This window comes from Halichoerus grypus, chromosome 15 (assembly GCF_964656455.1).
Source record: "Halichoerus grypus chromosome 15, mHalGry1.hap1.1, whole genome shotgun sequence".
Classification (NCBI taxonomy): Eukaryota; Metazoa; Chordata; class Mammalia; order Carnivora; family Phocidae; genus Halichoerus; species Halichoerus grypus.
The window spans coordinates 57,651,423-57,674,369 of NC_135726.1; the positions used below are offsets into that span (position 1 = coordinate 57,651,423).

The following is a 22,947-nucleotide window of genomic DNA, read 5'->3' on the forward strand; positions in this document are numbered from 1 at the left end:
TGCTCTTTGGCTGTGTCTTATCATGGATGGAACAAGTAGTTGCATTCTGTTATATCAAGTATTTATTTATTTATATTTTTTATTATGTTCAGTTATCCAGTATATAGTACTATATGTTCGCTAAGTTTTTCTTTTTTTACCTCCAGAGTATTTGACTAATTCATTTCTAGATTTTTATCTTCTTCCATAATATAACTTCTGTTATGGCATCAAACATTCAATGTTCTTTTCCACTTTTCAGATATTTCACATGCTTACTGTAAAATGAGTTTCCCATATTCCTGCTGTTCCACGTCCTGGGCTATCATTGATGACTCTGCACACAGTCTTCCATAGCACTCCTTATCACATTGGGATCAGTCTCTGATGTCCATTCCTGTTGGACACTCACCGCCCACACACCTGAGTGCCAGACACAGTAGCTCACAGGGCTGTCCTGAAGCCTGGACTGAAAGGGGTGGATGTTCACAGCCCCACTGACCCCTGGCGTCCACTCTCCCAAATTAGCATCTGAGCAGGGATGTGTCCAGCAGGTATGGCTCCCATGGGAGCCACACACTCACACATGGACAGATGCCAGTGCGGGGGTCCACTGGACATAACCACTACACACACACACACACACAAAGGGGACATGGCTCAGTGCTGACCTCTGGGCTGGGTCATTGGGCAGAGGCATGCCCGTGCCCACCCTGCACATGGTGGAGGGGTCATGTCACTTCCACAGTCACCCAGAAACTGTATGCATTTCCTGCCTATAAGGACCTGGCCACCCGCCTGACTGCACAGAGGCTGAAATCAAATCTGACCACCCCCAACTTGACCCCAGGCACTGGTGGTCACTCAGCTTCGGCCTCTGTTCTATTGTAGTTCCTCTCAATTCCAGAAATTTTTGTTTTCTTTCCTGCAATAGGCTGTTGCCAACAATTTCAGAAATAATATAAATAGCATTTCTCAGTGTTAAGAGCACATGGGGTCTCTCGAGGACATGTGCATCACTGGTCCACCCTCACTGTGGGATCTGACACATGGCCTCTGGTGTCTCAACCACACCACTCTTAATCAGGTCGGGAAACTAACAAGATTGATCCCACCCATGTTCCAGGTCCCACTGACCCCACAACCCCTCTGAGGAATGGGGTTCAGGATAGCATGCTATAGGACAGGTCACTGTGCTCAAGGTCACCCGGGCAGTGGATGCTGGAGTAGTATTTACATTAGAATCAGCTTTGTCTCCCATATCACAGCACTCACCCCTGTATTGTCCCCTACAGCTTACTGGCAAGACCCCATTGTGGGGAGGACGGCTCTGCCCCTGGAACAAGGGGCAAGGAGGAGCCAGGAGGGACTCACACAGGCGTGTTCCCATGACTGGGGTGTGGACGGTGTCACAAGAAAATAGAGAAGTGATAGAAAGCCTCATGGAGGCTGTGACCAAAGAAAGCCCATGCTCTGGAGCCAGGAGAGGGGCTGTGCTTCCTTCCCCATTTGCCTGTATTTCTCCTCAGGGCTCATTGCCACTGTGACCTACACCTGATCGGAGCAGAGACGTCACATGTGGGTCTGTGTTGACATGAGCTCCCCAGAACTACAGGAACACATGTCCCCTGCAGCATCTCTGGGCCTGGGGACCCCGTCCACAGTGAGGACCCCAGGGATGTGCTGAGGATGAAGGAGACCCATGGGGGAGGCTCTGGGAGGGAAGGACATGCCTGGTCTCCTCCCCTGGATGGGGCATCTCAGGAAACCTCGGGGTCCACTTGCTGCACCATCATGGACACCAGAGCCAGACTAGGTCCTGGGGAGGGGCTGTTCCCCTTCCTGTGGGGCTGCTGACGTGACAACCCCGTGACGGACAGAACCGGCCTCCATGTGGCCACACCCTGTGTGTCTGCCCGTCCTGTGGGCGCCTTGCTCCCTCCGTGTGCACAGCCGGAACCAGAGAGAGGAGACGCCATGATCCCCACCCTGACGGCCCTGCTCTGTCTCAGTGAGATCTGAGGAGGGGAGGGGACTCCCTCTTCTGGGAGGGACCCGCCCCACAGCCAGGCCCTGGTCTGTCAGAGACCCCAGACTCAGGAGGCTCACGGGAGGAGGGGTTCTGCTCAGGATTCGGGGCAAACCTCTCACAGGAACTCTCTTCCAGGGCTGAGTGTGGGCCCCAGGACCCGAGTGCAGGCAGGTGAGTCTGTCCCCAGGGGTCCCAGTCCCACCTCCTCACTGGGGACAGGGGTCACCCACCAGGCAGAGGGGATGGAGAACAGCAGTTCTGGGCTGACACAGGGGGATGTCTGGGGGTTTGGGGCAGAGCTGGGACCTGGGGCTGGGGAAGGTCTTGTGTCCCAGCCTCCGTTTCCTTCCAGGGACCCTCCCCAAACCCACCATCTGGGCTGAGCCAGGCTCTGCAATTCCCTGGGGGACCTCTGCGACCATCTGGTGTCAGGGGAGCCTGGAGGCCCCGGAGTACCACCTGCATAAAGACGGAAACTTGGTGACCTGGGACAAACAGCCTGCACTGGAGCCCGGGGACAAGGCCAAGTTCTCCATCAGATACATGACAGATGTATATGCAGGACGATATCTCTGTAGCTATCACAGTCCCACTGGCTGGTCCGAGTACAGTGACCCCCTGGAGCTGGTGGTGACAGGTGCGAGCCCACTCAGGGTCCCAGCCCCAGGCTGTGCCCTCAGGAAGGGGGTCTGCTCTCAGGGTGTCTCCCTCTCACAGCCCAGCCCTGGGGATAATGTGGGGGATCTGAGCCCCATTTAACACCGTCCCCTCCTCCTCTCCTAGGATGGCAGGGCAAACCTAGCCTCTCAGCCCTGCCCAGCCCTGTCGTGACCTCAGGAGGGAACGTGACCCTCCAGTGTGGCTCATGGATGGGACTTCACAAGTTTGTCCTGATGAAGGAAGGAGAAAACCAGACTTCCTGGACCCTGGACTCCCAGCGAGCCCCCAGTGGGGGGTTCCAGGCCCTGTTCCCTGTGGGCCCCGTGACCCCCAGCCTCAGGTGGACGTTCAGATGCTATGGTTATTACCGCAACAACCCTCAGGTGTGGTCGTACCCCAGTGACCCCCTGGAGCTGCTGGTCTCAGGTGAGGGAGTCTGATTGTTGCCCCATCCCTGTTTTGAGGCACCAGACAGGTTATGGGGGCTCCGCTCCCAGGGGAGCCCCAGATGAGAGGGTGGGATGGGGGGACAACAGGGGCTCACAGGTCAGAGTCACAGAGGGTGATGGACAGTGAGACCCGGGGTCAGGACGGGAGAAGGGAGGTTTGGGGAGCATCAGCCCCTGCAATCCACGGCTGGTCTCTCCCAGGTGCATTGGGGAAGCCCTCCCTCCTGACCCAGCAGGGCCCTGTCGTGACCTCTGGACAGAGCCTGACCCTCCAGTGTCGCTCTGATGTCGGCTACGACAGATTTGCTCTGTCCAAGGAGGGCGCACGTGACCCTCCCCAGCTTCTTGGCCGACAGCCCCAGGCTGGGCTCTCTGGGGCAGACTTCTACCTGGGCCCTGTGAGACCCTCCCACGGGGGCCGGTACACATGCTATGGTGGACGCAAGCTCTCCTCCGAGTGGTCGGCCCCCAGTGACCCCCTGGACATCCTGGTCGCAAGTGAGATGCGACCGGGTCAGTCAGGACCCCAGACTCTGCACAGGTCCTTCCAGGGGGGCCCAGGTGGTGGTGGTGGGACTAGGGCTGTGGGGTCCCCGGGGAGGGAGAGAGACAGAGAGAGACAGGGGACGGGGAAGGGAGAAACTCAGAGGACACAGACAGACTCCGTTCAGAGCAAGGGCTGGACAGCCCCTCACCTGCCCTTCCTCTCTCTAGGACAGCTCCCCTACACACCCTCCCTCTCAGTGCAGCCGGGACCCACGGTGGCCTCAGGAGGGAATGTGACCCTGCTGTGTCAGTCATGGAGCTCTGCGGACACTTTCCTTCTGTCCAAGGAGGGGGCAGCCGATCCCCCCCTGCGTCTTAGATCAAAGCACCGAGCTGGGCAGCACCAGGCTGAATTCTCCGTGAGTCCTGTGACCTCAGCCCACGGGGGGACCTATAGGTGCTACGGCTCATCCAGCACCTCCCCCTACCTGTTGTCCCAGCCCAGTGACCCCCTGGAGCTCCTGGTCTCAGGTGAGGGGCCCCTGAACCTGACCTTCATGAGCTCTGTCAGCTCAAGATGCACGTTTCAGGAAAGCCTGACACGGTAGCAAATGTGGGGGTCACGGGGGCTCCACGGAGGAGGGTCCATCCCAGGGGAGACTGAAAAGATCCACAGCCTCCACCGGGCTCCCCTACGCTGCAGTCTCAGCAGAGGTAAGGAGTAGGGGGCTGCATGGGGGTGGGGGAGTGAGGACGACCGTGAGTAGACAGAGGCCTCCCACTCACCTCCTGTCCCCTCCATATCAGACTCTGAGCCGTGGTGTCAGCCCCACAGGACACTCTCCTAGAGAGAAGCCTCCCCGCCTGCAGGCGCCGCTCTGCTGCCCCCTGTGCTCACCTGGGGGCCTCCATGCCCCTCGGTGCACACCTGAGACTGAGGAGGGGCCGTGCCCGGCTCACGGGAGTCCCCAGGGACGCTGCACCGTGTGCCCAAGTGCAGCTGGTGTCCACTGGGCATTGTGTGTGGACGCTTGTCCAGTGTCCCTGCGCCTGCTTCTCACACCTTCTAGAGCAGCACCTGCAGACATGGTGACAAAGGGAACTCAGGTGACAGGGATGCAGACTCAGAAACAAGTCATCCTTCTGTGTGCATCGGGTCACATCAGATTCACACATTCCTTGTGGGGAAGAACTTCTGGGCACTACCGAGTCTTAGCGCATTTTCAACGAGTCTCATTTATTTACTTACTTCCTGCGTAAAAGTCAGTGATTCATCACTTACGTGAACTTCATAGCCTTTCAACGTTTTTCGTAGAAGTGGTGTCAATTCGCAGCCTGTTCTATGAACTTCTTACCTACTTTAATACCATATATGTCAGTTGTCCGAATAATAGTTCACTATGCCTGAGAGAGCTATGGGTGTGGGCATATTTTTATGTGCTGTGAACTCACTACACTCTTCTCCTTTCAACTATTTCTCAATACGCTGCTCAATATTACACATGGAAATTTCACTTTCTCGTTTCCAAAATGCACACCTGTGTTTCTCACTTCAAAGGACAGAGGAAAATGTCCTGAAGCTTCACCTCAGGGAAACAGCTTGATTTATACCCAAAATTTATTTTAAAACAAGCTCATTAGAAACCTATTTTTATATCGAAAGCACCGCTGACCTATCCATTTCAACCCATTTTCCTGTATCATTAGGGTTTTATTAAAAATGTGATCTTTTCCTGAAAGATGTATGTCTCCTGAACAACTATTTTTCTCTTTGATTTTTAGCCACATGAGGCTCTTTACAAAGGCTTCCTGGTTTCAAACATTTGGGTGTTAACTCAACTGCATAACGTTTACTGTTCACTAGTATTTTCTGAATTGTATAAACTAATATTACTTTGACCATTTGTATGAATCTTTATAATTAGGATTGGTCCATATTTTGCTTTTCCTTTTTTTTTTTTTTTTTTACTGTTTTCTTTTCATCTGAAAACTAGGTTGAGATGTTAATGATTTCCTAGTTTATGTGTTCCCTCCATAGTAAATTCCACCGACTCTCTCCTTTCCTGGAGGTTTGGAATCCACACGTAGGGACTTCCTCAGGTCTGGCCTGTGATATAGTGGGGACAGAGGTTGTCTTTTCAGTGCAAATAAAACGATTAACTATCCCTACTTGAAACCTCACCTGATTTCTAGAGTTTGTCCCCAAACAGTGAGATGAGGATGGAGACTCCTCCTGGGCACGTGTCCCTGACCTGCCTCCAATTCCCCAAAGCCTGAGTCCAGACCCTCCTGTCCCCTGCCCACCCCCACACGCCACGGACTCGAGTGCCCTCCTGTTGAGGAACAGACAGACTGTACCTCTCTCTGCGTCTGTCTCTCTCTACACAGGAAGATACAGATATCAGTACTTATACACTTGATTATGTATTTATATTATATCTGCTATTACACAAATAGACATGGTTATAAAAATCCATACATATAATCTATGAGTGTAAAACACATATATGTGTAATCCATGTATACCTATCTGAAGCCATTCATCCTCATGCCCATAATCTTCATCCCATAGCTTTTCACATGTTTGTAACTGGTCTTCCTATCTAGATCCACAGTGCAAGCAAGGAATAATGATGTTCATATGACCCAGTGACTGAACATCTTTAGGAGATACATATTAATGTGTTAGATGTAGATGTGTGTATACAGATCTATCATCTATCTATCTATCATCTATCTATCTATCTATCTATTTATCTAGCTATCATCTATCATCTCTCTATGTATCTACCAGTGCAGATATTTCTAACTATATGAAGAATGAATTAATGAACATATCCAAGGATGAATACTCTAGGTACAGATTAAAATGCAGACCCTGAAGAATGTGAGCTGCTTGATATGGAGCGAAGGGGACCCTGCCCCAGACATTGGCCCCTCTGTGCTCCTGACACATCCCCTCGTCCACGGACGCTGGGTCCTCAGCTACTGAATGAGTGGGAACTCTCATCTGCAGGGACATGAGCACAGGAGGTTTGTGTCCCAGACTGAACAGAGAAGATACAAGGACATGATGATTTCTGTGTTGGGAGCCCATTTTTCTCTGCAATCCTGAGCTCCTGGGGCACAGTCAGAATCTACCCAGAATGACTCAGAAGCAAAGTCTGAAATCAAGGAAAACAAGGAGGCTGAAGGAATCCAGTGAGGAGAGCAGAAGAAACCCTGCTAGTGCAGAGAAGGGTTAGTTCAGGAACTGTACAAAAACTACATAGTGACAGGTTGAGGGATATAGAACACAGAGCAGAGGGCAGGCTGGACGGGGGTCTCCAGCTCCTTCCATCTGCTTCGATCTTCCCTGCAGGAACAGCTGACACCCTGAGCCCACCCCAAAACAATTCAGACCCCAGCAGTGGTAAGTAGAAGAATGTCTCAGTGATGGGGCTGGGATGGAGGGGGTGTCCTGTCAGGGGGAGGCGGGTGTCCTGGGTCGACATCCAGCATCCGGGCTCATTTGGGTCCACACTGACCTCTGCACCCTCTCTGTCCTCATTCTTAGCCTCAGATCGCAGGGATTACACGGTGGAGAATCTGATCCGAATGGGCGTGGCTGCCTTGATCCTGGTGGTCCTCGGGATTCTGCTACTAGAGGCTCAGCACAGCCAGACAAGGACCCCAGGTGCAGCCAGGAGCTAAACACAAGGGGGAGCCAACCCACCATTCCCTGTGGCAGACCTTTGGACATCAATCTAATCTGCCCAAGGGGATCTGGAAGAAAGCCTGCAGCTCATGCTGGCTGATCTGCCTGCTGAGAACATCCAGGGGAAACATGGTTTAGATGCCAGGAAATGTCTGGGCTGTTCTCAGTCCAGGACTCGTCCCCCATGAACTGTGGTGCTTTCCCTCCTGCCATTGTTGGACATCCTTGAATGCCCCCCGTCTTTCCTCATCCCTGTGACTTGAGGGTTCGTCCCACACAGCAGGGTTGGGTTCATACCTTCCTACAGCAGCAGCTCTGGTCCACTTTCATGGGATACATTTTCCTTTACTTTCCATTTCCTCATTCCCTGATGTGCACCTCCATCCCTTCAGCCCAAAACACAAAATCTGTTTTCATAAGTAAATAAATGGGTGAAAATCAGGTCCACTTTGGAACAGATGAGTCTAAAACCTTTCCCTAAACCCTCTCTGGACTCATAGAGGTCTTCTATCCTCATGCAATGACACCTGGTAGAGTTTTCCAGAAATACCATCAGTTTGAGGGAGCTCAGGGGTGTTTGAAGTGAAGCCTGGTGGTGAGCTGCTACACTGGCTACAAGATATAAATGGTTTTTTAAAAAAGTTTTGAGGGGCGCCTGGGTGGCTCAGTCGTTAAGCATCTGCCTTCGGCTCAGGTCATGATCCCAGGGTCCTGGGATCGAGCCCCGCATCGGCCTCCCTGCTTGGCGGGAAGCCTGCTTCTCCCTTTCCCACTCCCCCTGCTTGTGTTCCCTCTCTCACTGTGTCTCTCTCTGTTAAATAAATAAAATCTTTAAAATAAATAAATAAATAAATAAAAATAAAAAAGTTTTGATTCATGGCATTTGCCTATTTCTTTGGTGTAAACACTCCCGTCATTGCCAAAGTCAAGATGCCATGTGAATGCACCGTATGCCCAAGTGGGAGTCATGGATACAGCGTTATTCACAAGTGAGTGTGATCCCCCTGTGGATGCACCTCACTGGTGACCCCGACGTGCATGTGTGCCTCTTTCCATTTTAATGATCCTGGTATTTTCCAGCTCCCTGCAGAGAGAAAAAAGTGGGGCCCTTGAAGAAGGACCCCCATTTCCTCCAGGGCTCACCATGCACCAGGGTCCTAGATATGCTGGCCTATTTCCATGGCAATGAGCATACGACCCTCCACGCTTGCAGAAAGAGGGATGTTCTGAGCTCCAGGATAAACAGGCTCTATGAGATCCCAGAATAAGACAGCAAGCCCCAAGCAATGACTGTGGGTGTTGCAAATGACCCCAACAAAAAGTGCCCCTGGGGGTGGAGATGCCAGGTCAGGGGGCACCATGAACGACTCTTCCACTCTGTGCTTTGTCCTCAGGCTGGACAGGGGCCTGTGTCTCCATATGAAGCCCATCTACCCCCTGTGACCTCAAGTACTGTAGGGACCACACCTGGGTCACGGTGCTGCTGAGTCTCACAGCAGCCCCATAGACAATTCTCTACAGGCTGTTCCATACCCTTCAGATAACAAGGTGACATGCAATTTTGTTTGAAGTGCAACAGATAATTTAGTTCTCACATAAACCTCAGGAGGACATTACCAATCTCATCCACATTTCCACAATGAATGCCTTGGGATTGCTGGAGATGGCGGGAAAATGGTGAGGTAGGAGAGCCCAGCGTCCCCGTCTCCTGACAAAGATGGAGGATTGGATAGCTATCCATGAACAAAAACAGCTCTGGGAGACAGAAAGACTGAGACTAGTCTCACAAGAAAGGAAGGAAGACACCGTCATTTGCTATCATCTGCCCATCCCTTGGGCCAGCATTATGCAGTGCCAGGGCTCCTGCCCAGCCCGAAAGAGCTCTTTCTCCAGGGGAGGTGGGAGAGGCTGACTGGCCAGCTTCTCCCACCTCTGGGGCACTGTGCAAAGGTCCCACTTGGATGTGACCCCCACTCCAGACTGGCAAGGCTGAGAGCACTGAGCCACCTAGGAGCAAGGAAGAAAAGCAGAGGCTATGTTAGCAATCCTGGTTCACAGAGGCCAGGTCTGCAGAAAACTCAGCAGATTGCACCACCGATGAATGCAAGCGGTCTTGTCAGCTTTCACCCTACGGGTGTTTGCATTCACTGATGCCAGCCTCCAGAGTCCCTCCCCACCCCCACCGGTGCCCAGGAGCCACACTAGCAGCCAACTCAGGCTTCCGTAGCTGTGTGAGAACAAGACACCAGCCAGGGCCGCCCTGGCTAACCCCACCACCATGCCCACAATCAGGGTTAGCCCCTCCAGCTGTGCACCTGCATGTCACGGGTCTAACTCCTATCACCAAGCTGCACTGCAGTATGCACACCTGTCGAGAGAGCACACTGACAGCCAGGGCCCACACCGCTGCTGGCAGACCTGGATCAGGCCCTGCCTCTGTCACTGGCCAACACCACTGTGCCTGCCTGTGGCTAACCACTCTAGCTGTGTACTTGCATACCCAAACCCAAGCCTGTCACTGGCTTCCCTGCAGTGTGCATGCCTGGGGGAGGAATGTACGTACAGCCAGAGTCTCTGCAGCTGAGTGTGTGCACGCCACCAGCTCCAGCCACCCCTGCTGCCTTCCCTGGTCCCTAGCTACTGGGCCTGGAGGCACTGCTTATGATCACACCAGCCCTTGTAGCCTCTAGATCCCCTACAGTGCTCGCCAAGGACCACGCTGTTGTGGATGCTGTGGACCCACGTACTGTGAGCCAAAAAAGACACATGACATCCCCCTGGATCTAGTGACATCACACACCCCTGCACTTGGCACCCTGCACCACTAGCCCCAGGGTCAAGATCCAGTGTGCCCCCACCTGCAGGAGAAAGACTTCCCAAAGTTAGCAGAAGGAAAGTTTCTCAAAAGATAAACAAAACTGACAAAACTTTAGCTAGACTATCTCAGAAAAAAATGAGAGGACACAAATAAGTACAACCAGAAATGAAAGAGGAGATGTTACAACTGATACCACAGAAATGCCTAGGATCGTAAGAGACTGCTATGAACAGTTAAACAGCAACAAACCAGACAATCTGGAAAAAATGGATAACTTATTGTAGACATACAATCTATTAAGACTAAATCAGGAAGAAATAGAAAATCTGAACAGACCAATAATGACTAAGGAGATTGAATCAGAACCACAAACCTCCCAGCACACCTGTCCCAAAGACCAGGACAAGATGGTTTCCCTGGAGAATTCTACCACACATTTAAAGAAAAATTAATGCTGATTCTTCTCCAACCCTTCCAAATAACTGAAAAGGAAGGAACTCCTAAGCTAATTTTATAAGATGAGCACTACCCTGATATCAAAGCCAGATAAGCACAATGCAAGAAAATAAAATCAAAGACCACTATTCCTGATGAATTATAGGTGCAAAAATTCTGAACACAATTAGCCATCCATTTCAATGACACATCAAAAGGATCATGCATCGTGATCAAGTGGGATTTATTCATGGGACACGAGGATGGTTCAACATACACAATCAATAAATGTGAAACATCATATTAATAAAATGAATGATAAAAATCACATAATCATCTCAATAGATGCAGAAAAATGTGTTTGAAAAAACACAACATCCTTTCATGATAAAAACTCTCAACAAATTGGGTATAGAAGGAACACAATAAAGGTTATATATGACAGACCCACAGCTAGCAGCATACTCAATAGCAAATACCTGAAAGCTTTTCCTCTAAGATCAGGAACAAGACGAGGATGTCCACTCTCACCACTCCTATTCAACATGGTACTGGAAGTCCTGGCCACAGCAATCAGACAAGAAAAAGAAATAAAAAGACATCCAGATCACAAAGAAAGAAGTAAAATGGTCTTGGTTTGCAGATTATATGATGTTATATAGAGAAAATCTTAAAGACTCCACTAAACATCTTTAGAACTAATCTACAAACTCAGCAAATTTGCAGGATAAAAAATCAACATACAGAAAACAGGTCCATTTCTATACACCAATGACACAATATTTGAAAAAGAAATAAAGAAAACAATTCTGGCTCATCTACTGTGAGAATGAAGACCATTCTCAGTAATCAGACTATTGACGTTACAGAAAATGTCAACATCACTCTGAAGGGATACACTGTTATTGTGAAGGGCCCCAAAGGAACCCTGTGGAGGGACTCAGTACATTAATGTAGAACTCAGTCTCCCAGGAAAGAAAAAGAAGAGGCTCAGTTGACAGATGGTGGGGAAATAGAAAAGAACTGGCTACCGTTTGCACTCTTCTGTAGTCACATACAGAACATGGTCAAGGAAATTAAAGGGACTTCTCTAACAAGATGAGGTAGCTGTATGCTCACTTCCCCCATCAATGTTGCTATTCAGGAGAATCGTTTTCCTATCAAAATCCAAAATTTCTTGGGTGAAAAATATATCCGCAGGGTTTGGGTGAGGCCAGGTGTTGCTTGTTCAGTATCTCAAGCCCAGAAAGATGAGTTAATTCTTGAAGGAAATGACATTGAACTTGTATCAAATTCAGCTGCTTTGATTCAGCAAGCCACAACAGTTAAAAATAAGTATTACCAAAGAAATTTTGGATGGTATCTATGTTTCTGAAAAAGGAATAGTTCAGCAGGCTGACGAACAAGATCTAAGTTGTCCAGCTACAGAAACAGATAGATGCTGGATGATTTTTCAGACTTATTTGTGATATTTTAAAGATACAATAAAAGCTATGTTGATGTGGGGGGCAAAAAGAAAAATATTTTATTTACAATAACGTCAAGATAATAAAATATTTGGGAATAAATTTAACCAAAGACTTAGTAAAAGCTATACTCCGAAAATTATAGGACTTTGATGAAAGAAAATGAAGAAGACACAAACAAATGGAAAGATGTCCCATGTTTATGGGTTAGAAGAATACCATTGTTAAAATATCTATACCACCCATATTGTCCAGATATGCATGTTAGCCAGATATCTATAATAATGAGAACAGATAAATACATGTTGATATACTCATGCAAGAAATATTATATTGCAGTCCAAAACAATGAAATGGAACTATAAAAAATTGATATGTATGTATCATAGCAATATAAGTTGAAGTACAAAAAAGAGGGCACATGTTGTGATGAGCAGTGTGTTATACACAACTAATGAATCATTGAACACTATATCAAAAACTAATGATGTCATGGATCACTACATCAAAAACTAATGATGTATTGTATGATGACTAACATAACATAATAAAATTAAATTAAATTAAAAAAACTAATGATGTACTATATGTTGGCTAACTGAACATAATAAAAAAAGATGCAAAAGCTGATAATTTTAAAAATCTGAAACAACTGTATATGTGGGTGCATACATATATGTATGTGTGTACAAACATATATTTTATATTTATTACAATTACATATTTTACAAGGAGAGATAAGCACTTTAAAACTGTATTTATAATGCATAGTGGAAAATTTCCTACAGATTTCAAGACGTGGGGTTAAAGAAGGAGATGGGATAAGGGCAAAATATGTAGGTAGATTATGTTATGTGGTCATTGCCATCTTCTTGTTTTAAGTTGGAAGGTGTTACTATTTTGGGTTTTTCTTCATAAAATGTTTTGGGGTGAGTTTTTTGATATTCTTAATTGGCTGTTAGAAAGTGAATTTCCTATAGCATTATATTAATGGATATTTATATTTATATAAAATTGAGATATATAGATATATACAGATAGACACAGACAGATGAATTTTGAGTTTGAATTCCTGGGTCGTAAGATGAATTTCAGGTAAAACCATAAGATCCAGAATTTACATGCATTGTTCTTTGCTAATAAAGTGAAATTCTATGATTCTAAATAACTGCATAATCCTTCTACAGGGAAATTAAATAATTTTTAACAAGTATTTACTCAATACTAGAAATATCAGCTTAGAAAACCATTTTGATTTATACATTCTAATTATTTTTATAATAGTATCTACTAGATATGTTGCATATTACATATGAAGATTTTGAGGCTTAGATTAAAAAAAAAAACTACTACCATTTCATCATTCTGAGTATGAGGGATTGTGTCTGAGATGTGTTTCAAGTCTGACCACAGTAAATGATGCAACACAACGGGTGCAGTCTAAACAATTTCCAGGAAGCTTGATTTTACCCTCAGCTGAGCCCCCACACCCACCTATATGCAGAGTAAAAAGAGCCTCTATGTGTCACCTTCCTTATTGCGGTCATCTTATGAATGTGAGCTGGGCCCCATTTCACGACATCCTGTGTACTTGTCAACTCTGTTCAGCAGAAGCAGCGCCATGTCACCTGTGGTCATCAGCCTCACAAGTCTGGGTGAGTCCCAGAAGGGGATGAAGGGAGGGAATACATGGTGGAAATATTGGCCTGGAAGGTTGGGTCTCCCCAAAGCAGACATTCCCATGGGGGTAAAGCAGACCTTGATGGTGAAGCTCAGGCCAGGTGAGGGAAGGAGTGGGGGAGGCCAAGTCTTCTATGAAGATGGACCATCCATCATGAGTCTTTCTTTCCAGTGTTCTTCTTCATCCAGAGGATCTGGGCACAAGTGGGTGAGTCCTTTCCCCAAACCCTGGGCTGCATCTACTCAGAATAAGAGAATTCCTATAACGAGAAGGCAGATGGCACAGGAGGTTGGGTGATGGGTTGACTGTGGGAGGCCTTGTGGGTGAATCTCTTGTGAACTAGAAAGTGGGGGCCCAGGGAAACCCTAGCCCCAATTCTGGTCCAGAGACCCTCCCTAGACCTTCTTCCCCTTGGCCGAGACAGGCTCTAAAACCATCTGGAGGACACTGCTGCTCAGAGCTAGGGTGTCTGGGAGGAACTGGTGCCGTCTGTAGATCAGGGGATGCAAGCAGTGTCAGGAACAACAGACTGTCTGAGGTCGGGACAACCACTCAAGTTCCCCAGCACACCCATGAGGGTAGGAGCCCCAGGATGCTGCCACTGATGTTCTACAGCAGAGGTGGGCGATCCTCATGCCAGGACCCCTGGAATTCCAGCACATTCTGACGCAGCTCTGTCATGTAACGTGCTTCATGTGTTTGCTAATGTTATGGCATACACATAAGTCATTACTCTCCTGTTCAGCGTCTACTTTGTCTTCTTTTACATAACAACTTACATTATCAACACCTAGTAAGAGCCCACTGTTCAGTACTCACTCAGAGCTCTCAGCCGACATGTTTGTTGTAGGAGATGCCATGTCTGTGTGGTGGGGGGAGTCTTTGTGTGGTGTGGGCGCCCCGGGTTTGGAAAGGAGGCTTAGAGACCTGGAAAGAAGGGGAGGCTCTGAGCCAGGGGAGGGGAGACCAATGCTGTGCCTCCTCCTCTCCCAGGTGGTCAGGACAAGCCCTCCCTATCTGCCTGGCCAAGCCCCGTGGTTCCTCAAGGACAGCATGTGACTCTTCGGTGTCACTCCCATCACAAGTTTGACATATTCAGACTGTACAAGAACAACAGCATCTTCGTCTCCAAGCTCCACAGCACAATATTGCAGAACAGCTTCCTCATTGGCCCTGTAACCCCAGCACATGCGGGGACTTACAGATGCTGTGGATCCTATCTTGGCTCCTCCTCTGTGTGGTCAGCACCCAGTGACCCCCTGGTGATTGTGGTCACAGGTCAGAGAACACTTGTCTAGAGGGGCTATTCACTGTCCCAATCTTCCTAAAGTCAGAGTTTCCTGGTGGGAGTGTCAGTCCGGTCCAATTAGAACAATAGGAGCTGCTCCAAGTATTTTAGATAAAAGGGCATTTCATGCAGGTGGGCAGAATAACGACCCCCAATGATGTCTATATCATAATACTCCAAGTCTATGAATAGTCCCAGGACAATTAAGGTTGAATGTGGAATTAAGGTTATTAAGCAGGTGACCCTGACATGGGGAGATTATCCTGGATTATCCAGGTGGGTTTACTGTAATTACAAGGGTAGAAGGAAGCAGGAGAATGAGCTTCAGAGTCATGCAGCATGAGAAAGACTCCATCAGCCACTGCTAGTTCTGATGATGGAGGAAGGAGGCACAAGACAAGCAATACAGGCGGCCCCCCGGAGCGGGAAAAGGCACAGGCATGAATTCTCCCCTTGAGGCTCCAGAAGGAATGCAGTCCTGTCAAACCCTTCCTTGGTCCTAGCCCATAAGACCCATGTTGGACTTCTGACATCCAGAACTGTAAAATGACAAATTTGTGTTCTTTCAGCCATCATGTTAGTAGCAATTTATCACAACAACTAGGTAATCAGTACAGATACCCAGGTGAAGGACAAATTAGGAAGTGAAACAGAGGAAGCGAGACTATACCCAGCAATAGGTAAGAGCGGGATGTTGATGCCACCACTAGACTGCAGTGACAGGGAGGGGGTGGTGTTCCCGGAGCCACCTCAGCGGTGTCCTGTGGAAGCTGGGACCATGGAGAAGGCACAGGCACAGCAGAAATGCCCCTCCCCACAAGTCACAGGCTGGGTGGACACTGGAAGTTACTGTGGTACCTGCCTTACTGCTTAATTCCTACCTCCTACCAGGGATTCCAATTCGTCACACAGGGCAGGAATCGGTCGATAAGAGAACCTGGAAACACAGCCCGCAGTGCCAACTCTCCCACCCCCACCAGAGAAAGCAGAAAAGGAATCTGTGGGAAACAGGTGCAACACTGACGGTGCCAAGGATGAGCGCAGTGGGAATGGAGTCTGGCGCTGATGCTAGACACAGAGACACACAGCAAAGAAGGGGCAGAGACAGATGGGGACATTCAGACGGAAAAGGACACAGAAGAAGGAGACAGACAGACACAGGGGCACCCTCACTCATTTCAGATAACAGGGAATCGGGTGAGGCAGGGTGGCTCCTTCTAAATTTACAACATCCATGTTCTTAGGAATCTACAGAAAACCTTCTCTGTTAGCCCAGCCGGGTCCCCTGGTGAAATCAGGAAGGAACGTGACCTTGCATTGTTGCTCTGAGATCGTGTTTGAAAGCTTCATTCTTCACAGAGAGGGGGTATCCAAGGACACCTTGTACCTTGCTGGTCAGCGCCATCATGGGGGCTCCCATGCTAACTTCTCCATGGGTCCTGTGACAGCTGCCCATGCGGGGACCTACAGGTGCTTCGGCTCTCTCAATCGCTCCTCCCATAAGTGGTCTGCCCCCAGTGGGCCCCTGGACATCATGATCACAGGTGAGACTGTCCAGACATGCCCCCATCCCCTTTGGGAGGCAGACAGGATGTTCTAAGATCTGGAAGCCCCAGGTGGTGAAGAAGGAGACGAACGTGGGTTTTTATGAAGAGAGACAGCCTTGGTGAGAGCTACACCAAGAGAGACAATGACAGAAGAGCAACAGTAGAAACTGTTTGTTATAAAGGACAGATAGGGGGCAGAAACAGGGAGTCAGTAATGGAGATAAAGAGCAAAGGGACAGGGACGCCTGGGTGGCTCAGTTGGTTAAGCGACTGCCTTCGGCTCAGGTCATGATCCTGGAGTCCCGGGATCGAGTCCCGCATCAGGCTCCCTGCTCGGCAGGGAGTCTGCTTCTCCCTCTGACCCTCCTCCCTCTCATGCTCTCTGTCTCTCATTCTCTCTCTCTCAAATAAATAAATAAAATCTTAAAAAAATTTAAAAAAAATTAAAAAAAAAAAAAGAGCAAAGGGACAGATAGAGACGGGTACACCCACATCAGAGACAGGGTGCTCTTCTACTCTGAGTTTGTTCAGAGACCTGGGACAGTTTAGAACATGGTTTCCAATAAATCTCCACACCCTCTTCTCTACCAGGAGAATCCAAAGACACACCACGTATGTGACCAACTTTCAGGGCCAGGCTGGCCTGTCTCAGGCTGATGGCCCATGGGCCCTGGTCCTCACTCCATGTGGCACCCACAGATGCTGTGTTCACTCTGACATGACTTCATCCCATATAGCTGAGCCACAATATGCCCCAGGAAACTATGGTCCCAGGTGGAGGAGCCAGATACCAGCTCCTATACGTGGTATGTTTCATGGGTTCCCAAAGCTGTTTCTCAGGCCCATGTTGAAGATCACCCCAGATCTTATAGGATTACTGAGGTCAAAGCCTACAGAGAGATGCAATCAGAGAGAAAGCAGAGTTGATGTATTCAATGTACGTAGAAAGTTTCTATGTGAATAGGCACAGAAATGCATGTGTGCACGTGAACACACACACACAGAATGGAGGGATGACAAAGACAGACAGACACTGGCTCAGAGACACAAAAAACGAAAGAAAGAAAAAAGAATAGAGAAATAGAGAGAAAGACGGAGAGGGCAAATAAAAGCCTTAAAAGACTGAGACCTGAGTGTGGGGCACAAAGAGAAAGATGATGATGTGGGGGTGGGTGACAGAGATCCCAAAAGAGGACTGGGGACAGAGAAGCAGAGCAAGTCACAGAAACCAAGGTGATGGAGATAGATGATAGATAGGGAGATAGAGAGAGATAGATGATAGATAGATGATAGATAGATAGATTAGATAGATAGATAGATAGATAGATAGATAGATAGATAGATAGATGATAGATGATAGATAATAGATGATAGACAAATAGATAATAGATAGATAGATAGATGATAGATAGATAATGCAGAACGATAGTGACAAGGCAGAATGAGAGACTCAGAATGAAAGAAAAGGCAGATCAAACCAACAGATCCCAGGAGAGGCAGAGAGAGTAAGGCAGTGCAAAAGTAAAAAAGAACAGGAGGGAGGCAAGGACAGGAAGCAATAGGAGAGGTGGACAGGAGGGGACACAGTGGGCCTTGGGCTCTGGGAACAGGGAGAGAGAATTCTTAGTCCAGGTGTGAAGGACACAGCGAGGAAGGAAGAGCCTCTCTGACTGAACTGCCTCCACTTCCTCCAGGTCTACACCAGAAACCTTCTCTCTGGGCCCAGCCGGGCACCGTGGTGAGGTCAGGAGAGAACGTGACCTTGTCCTGCTGCTCGGAGATTTCCTTTGATGTGTACCATCTATCCAGGGATGGGCAGCCCCATGAGCTCTGGCTCGCTAAGGGGCAGAGGCATGGCGGTGCATCCCAGGCTGACTTCACTCTGGGCCCTGCACACCCAGCCCTGGGTGGGACCTACAGATGCTATGGCTCTTTCAACCCCTCTCCCTGTGAGTGGTCAGGCCCGAGTGACCCACTGTACCTTTCTGTCACAGGTAAGGAAGCCCAGAACGTGCTCTGTGTCCAGTGATTCAGGATAGATTTGAAGGCCATATGTGAGGGGCATCCTGCTGGTACTGGGGGGATGCTTAGGAGTTCTGGGGAGACAGAAACATAGATAAAGAAAACAGGGAGGGAGAGACTGAGGACTCACTTCCAGCATCCTCCTGCATGGATTGCGTGGAAACCCAAACTGGGGGTCTGTGTCCCCAGGAAGATGGAAAGGGGTCAGGGCAGACCCAGGAGCAGGAGAGAAGGGGCTCAGTTTGGGGAGATCAGAGGTTGCATTGGCCCGTCACCATTACCCGCTTCCTAGCAGCCCCTCCTCACCTCACGCCTACAGAGTGGTCTCCCAGGTGGTACAGGTATCTTTACGGCAAGATTGAGAAGCCTCCTCTTAAGTAGAGGCCCCTTTCATCATCAACCTCTCCCATCTCCTCTCTGCAACTTGAAGTCTCAGGGAGTCAAGGCCCCAGAGATTCAGAGAGGTCCCAGGAGCTCAGTGTTAGATGACAAGGAGCTTCAGTGGGTAGAAGACAGTCAGTTCCACTTCCCCCCCTTTCCCTGGCTTGTTTTTTAGGAAACTCTTCAAATAGTTGCCTCCTATCCACAAAACCAACCCCCAAAACTGGTGAGCAAAGGATCCCTTTTACCCCTGTTTGTGGAAACCTGACGGAGAGAAGCCTTGGGTTTGAGGGTTGGCTCAGCCACCTTCCAGCTCTGTGATCTTGGGCTTGTAACCTTCCCTCTCTGATCCCCAGACTCTACAACAGCAGAAGGGTTTGGGTCAGCATGGGGCCGGTGAAGACTCTTAACTTCTAATTTTCTGCAGCAGAGACCTCCTCCAAGAGAGGAGGGTGAGAATAAACCTGATCTCCTGGCCAGGAATAATGCTATGCTTACTCTGTCCCCATTCCTAAGTGGAGATAAGATTCGTGGGGACTTGGGGGCGGGGGTGGGGTGGGGGGAGGAAGGGAGAAGCTGATGAGGGACAGGCAGTGCTTAGAGAAGTTCCATTTACCAATAAATGGGCTCTTGTCTGTCAGGATGCAACCCTGATGTGCTCAGTAGAGTGGGAGAGAACTCAGAACGCAGTCTGTCACCCATATACATGATTCCTTCATTCATTCATTCAAGCACTGATCCAGTGCATATATACATCCATGTGCTGGATATGCCATATGTATTCATTTCTTATTGCTGCTATAACAAATTTCCACAAGCTCAGTGCGTTAAAACAACACGGTTTTTTAAATGACCTTACAGTTCTGTAGGTCATAGATCTGAAATGGGTCTCGTGGGGCTGGAACCAAGATGGCAGCAGGCTGGGTGCCTGCCGTGATTTGCTTCTATTGGATTCACATCTTCCTACAGGTAACCCCAGACACCTGCATGTTCTGGCTGGGCCCTTAGTGGCCATCATCTTCCTCGCTGTTCTTCTTTTCTTCCTCACTCGTCAGTGGTGCCCTGCCAAAGAGAGTGAGTCTCGGGAAGAAGAGGCCAGTGCCTGTCTGGGAGGAGTGGGGGAGCCGGGGAGCCTCCGTTTGCAGGCTGACTCCTGGTTCAAAGCAGGAGCCACAGAGGTAGGGCTTTCTAGAGATAACCCCCATGCCCCCATCCTCATCAGTGGAATGGAAAAGGGAGACATTAATGGGATGTGTCTCTGAACTTCAGAGAGATAGAATTTCTGGCTCTACTTGTTGGCAGTAATTCCAGGCATTGGCTGCACCTCTCTGTGCTCTGGTATCTGTATCTATAAAATGAGAACCTTTGAAGTGTTTTTGATGACTTCTATTCCCTACAGATGCTGCTATAATGAACAGAGAGCCTGAGGTGGACAGAATGGTGAGCAGGGAGGTAGGTTGTCCTCAGCTCACTCTCTTCAGTGCCATCTCATCTCCTCCTAGTCCCCACAAGTGTGTGTACACCCTCCTCACCATTTCCCGTCATGCAGGACCCTCAAGCAGAAGACCCACAGGAGGTGATATACACACAGTTGGATCATTGCATTTTTATGCAGAAAAAAACCACTCCCACTTCCCGGAGGCCCGAGGAACCCTTGCATGATGATGGTGTGTACATGGAATTCACAACATGCTGAGACCAATCAAGGCATGAATTCTATGCCCCAAGCACACACAGGAAGACCCTGAGGAGGCTCTCCACGGATGCCATAGCTCTTTCTGAAACCCCTCCTAACAACAGCTGGAATCTGAAGACGGAAGTCTTCATCTTCCTCTCACCCTAAGATGAGATAAATATCTCAGGACCCCCTAGAAAGCCCCCCCATCCATTCTAGGATGTTATTATGATGATACAGACATTTCCAATATTGTCCACAAAATCACCTTTTCTTTTCAAGGGTAAGTTCTGACTTGTGTTGCTATGTTACTATAAACAAATAAATAAATCTATCATCTATCATCAATCATCTTTCTTCCCAGCTATTGTTGAATTTCATCTACATGGAATCATATAGTATGTATTTTTGTGACTGACTCCTTTCATTCAACATTGTATATTTGAAATTTAATCCTATCTTTCCATGTAAGAGAAGTGTTTTCCCTCCTGTGTAGGAATCCACTGTGTGACTATGTCACAATTACGTATCTAGTCGTGTTGAGTCTCCCAAATTCTGATGTCTTAATTTCTTGCATTCTTTCATCCTTCTAGAATCATCCAGATAGATCTACCCATTCCTACTGGAATCTGGGAAGCCTTGCTGGGGCAGGTCCAGACATCCTCAAGTGAGAGACACCTGGAAGTTCTGGTTGGTTGCCAGAGAGCACCTGGCTGGTGTCCCCAGCATGGGACTGACTCTCTCCCACCACCTTTGCAGCTACCACTTCAGGGCACATTAGGGGGCCGCAGGCACACCATGTCTCAGCTCAGTACAGATGATTGCCCCCAAGGCTCCATCAAGGAGATCCCATAGGAGCAGGTGGATCTATCTGAATGATTCTGGAAAACCAAAACAGTGTAAGAAATTAAGACATCTGAGTTTGGGAGACTCATCAGAACTATAGGTCTAGCAATCTTTTGGATGCAAAATTAGCATCAAAGTTAGTGAACATCATTGTTAGTGAACAACAGTGAAAATGATAGGTGTCTGTGTGGCAATGACAGGAATTCACACCTTTGAGCATCTGTTTAACAAAATGTGTTTTACAAATGTTTCCTTGATGAGTCCTTATAAAATTTATCAGAGCTCATCGTTATCTCCACTTTGCAAAGTAGGGAAATTCAAAGAGATTGTCTTGTCAAAGGCCATACAACATGCCATGGTTATTGACCATCATGGGGTCCCAAAGAGAAGACCCTTGAGCCCATCCACTATCTGTTGAACCACCCCCTGTAAACAAATGTCACACCTTGGGCTTAGGGGATTGTTCCAGATTTGGACTTTAAGACACACTTGGGTTTTGGAACCAGGTGAGGCCTTGGGCTTGGCTCAAAAAATTTCCAAGAAGTCAGATATTTTTGTTCAGCACACATTGTGGGAAAACCAGAGCTATGATTAAGAAAGGAAGTTTTCAGTTTCTTCTCTTGTCATCAGTTTGTAGAGAGACCTGAACAGTGATGACAGGGACTGACAGACTGCACCCAGTGCATGGATCAGTTCTGTGGGGCTCCTGGTTTCTGCACAACAGAGGTATACAATAACCAGGGAAGGTAAACAAGCATATTAGATCTTACCGAGATCTGCAAAGGGAAGCATGGTGGAGTTACCTGGAATTCTCCAGACATCAGGGCATGGACCCATAACTATCACATGGACAAATGAGGTTTTCTGCAACCCCAGCCTAGATGTGGCTTTTTGAACACAGGATTTCAGCATGGATGCTAGGGTTAAGGCAACAGTTTGGAAGAGAGGTTAAGTTTCCATGTGGCTTCTCTTAGAGTGTTATGAATGAATATGAGAAGGCGAGTTGTTCCCCCAGACTACAATATCTTCCTTCTTGGTAGAGAAGCAAGAGGTTCCTCCAAAGTAGCTGGGAGGAAAAAATAGGGTGTTTAGGATAGGGTTGATTCTGGGAGGAATTTGTTGAGACTTCAGGGAACAGCAGATTAAAAGAACACTTTGAGGATTTGTGCCTGGAAATGTGCTCTAGAGACCTTCCCACTGGACTGATCTATGTCCTGTGACCCTAAGTGGGGCCTACATCCTGTAGAACCTAAATGCCTCAAGGAAGGGACATGAGATGCTGTGGGATGCATGAAGCTCAGTCATGTCTCAGAACAAGGTCTAGTTCCTCAGCCTGTATGTGCCAGCAGACAGCACAGGACGCTGGTTCCCAGCTGGGGCAACGTTGCCCACCAGGAGTCATTATGGCAATGTCTGGAGACAGTTTTAGTTGTCATGACTGTGGAGGGGGCTGCTACTGGCATCTACTACGCAGAGGCCAGGAAT

General features: G+C 48.4%; 1 protein-coding gene across 11 annotated transcripts; it reads left to right on the plus strand.

The window, feature by feature from the left end:
• Nucleotides 1–1,885: 1,885 nt before the first annotated feature.
• On the plus strand, nucleotides 1,886–20,964 carry LOC118535643 (leukocyte immunoglobulin-like receptor subfamily A member 6). Of its 11 annotated transcripts, XM_078063756.1 has the most exons (14): nucleotides 1,887–1,990; nucleotides 2,147–2,182; nucleotides 2,364–2,648; nucleotides 2,795–3,097; nucleotides 3,322–3,618; nucleotides 3,835–4,137; nucleotides 14,697–14,981; nucleotides 15,883–16,002; nucleotides 16,236–16,535; nucleotides 18,233–18,532; nucleotides 19,117–19,167; nucleotides 19,911–20,015; nucleotides 20,341–20,393; nucleotides 20,491–20,964. In XM_078063756.1, the coding sequence occupies exons 1-14, from the start codon at nucleotides 1,957–1,959 to the stop codon at nucleotides 20,635–20,637; spliced, it is 2,619 nt and encodes an 872-aa protein (XP_077919882.1). In that variant the 5' UTR covers nucleotides 1,887–1,956; the 3' UTR covers nucleotides 20,638–20,964. The 11 variants fall into 11 exon arrangements, with proteins under 11 accessions (XP_035947972.2, XP_077919882.1, XP_077919880.1 ...); XM_078063751.1 differs by lacking the exons at nucleotides 1,887–1,990; nucleotides 2,147–2,182; nucleotides 2,364–2,648; ... (1 more) ...; nucleotides 3,322–3,618; nucleotides 3,835–4,137 and adding exons at nucleotides 13,477–13,677; nucleotides 13,875–13,910 and having other exon boundaries at nucleotides 20,557–20,964; XM_078063749.1 differs by lacking the exons at nucleotides 1,887–1,990; nucleotides 2,147–2,182; nucleotides 2,364–2,648; ... (1 more) ...; nucleotides 3,322–3,618; nucleotides 3,835–4,137 and adding exons at nucleotides 13,478–13,677; nucleotides 13,875–13,910.
• The last annotated feature ends 1,983 nt before the right edge of the window (nucleotides 20,965–22,947 follow it).

Coding starts and splice junctions, on each gene's coding strand:
- LOC118535643 (XM_078063756.1), top strand. CDS start 1,957: ATGATCCCCACCCTGACGGCCCTGCTCTGTCTCA. Junction 2,183..2,363: donor CAGGACCCGAGTGCAGGCAG/GTGAGTCTGTCC, acceptor GTTTCCTTCCAG/GGACCCTCCCCAAACCCACC. Junction 3,619..3,834: donor CCTGGACATCCTGGTCGCAA/GTGAGATGCGAC, acceptor TCCTCTCTCTAG/GACAGCTCCCCTACACACCC.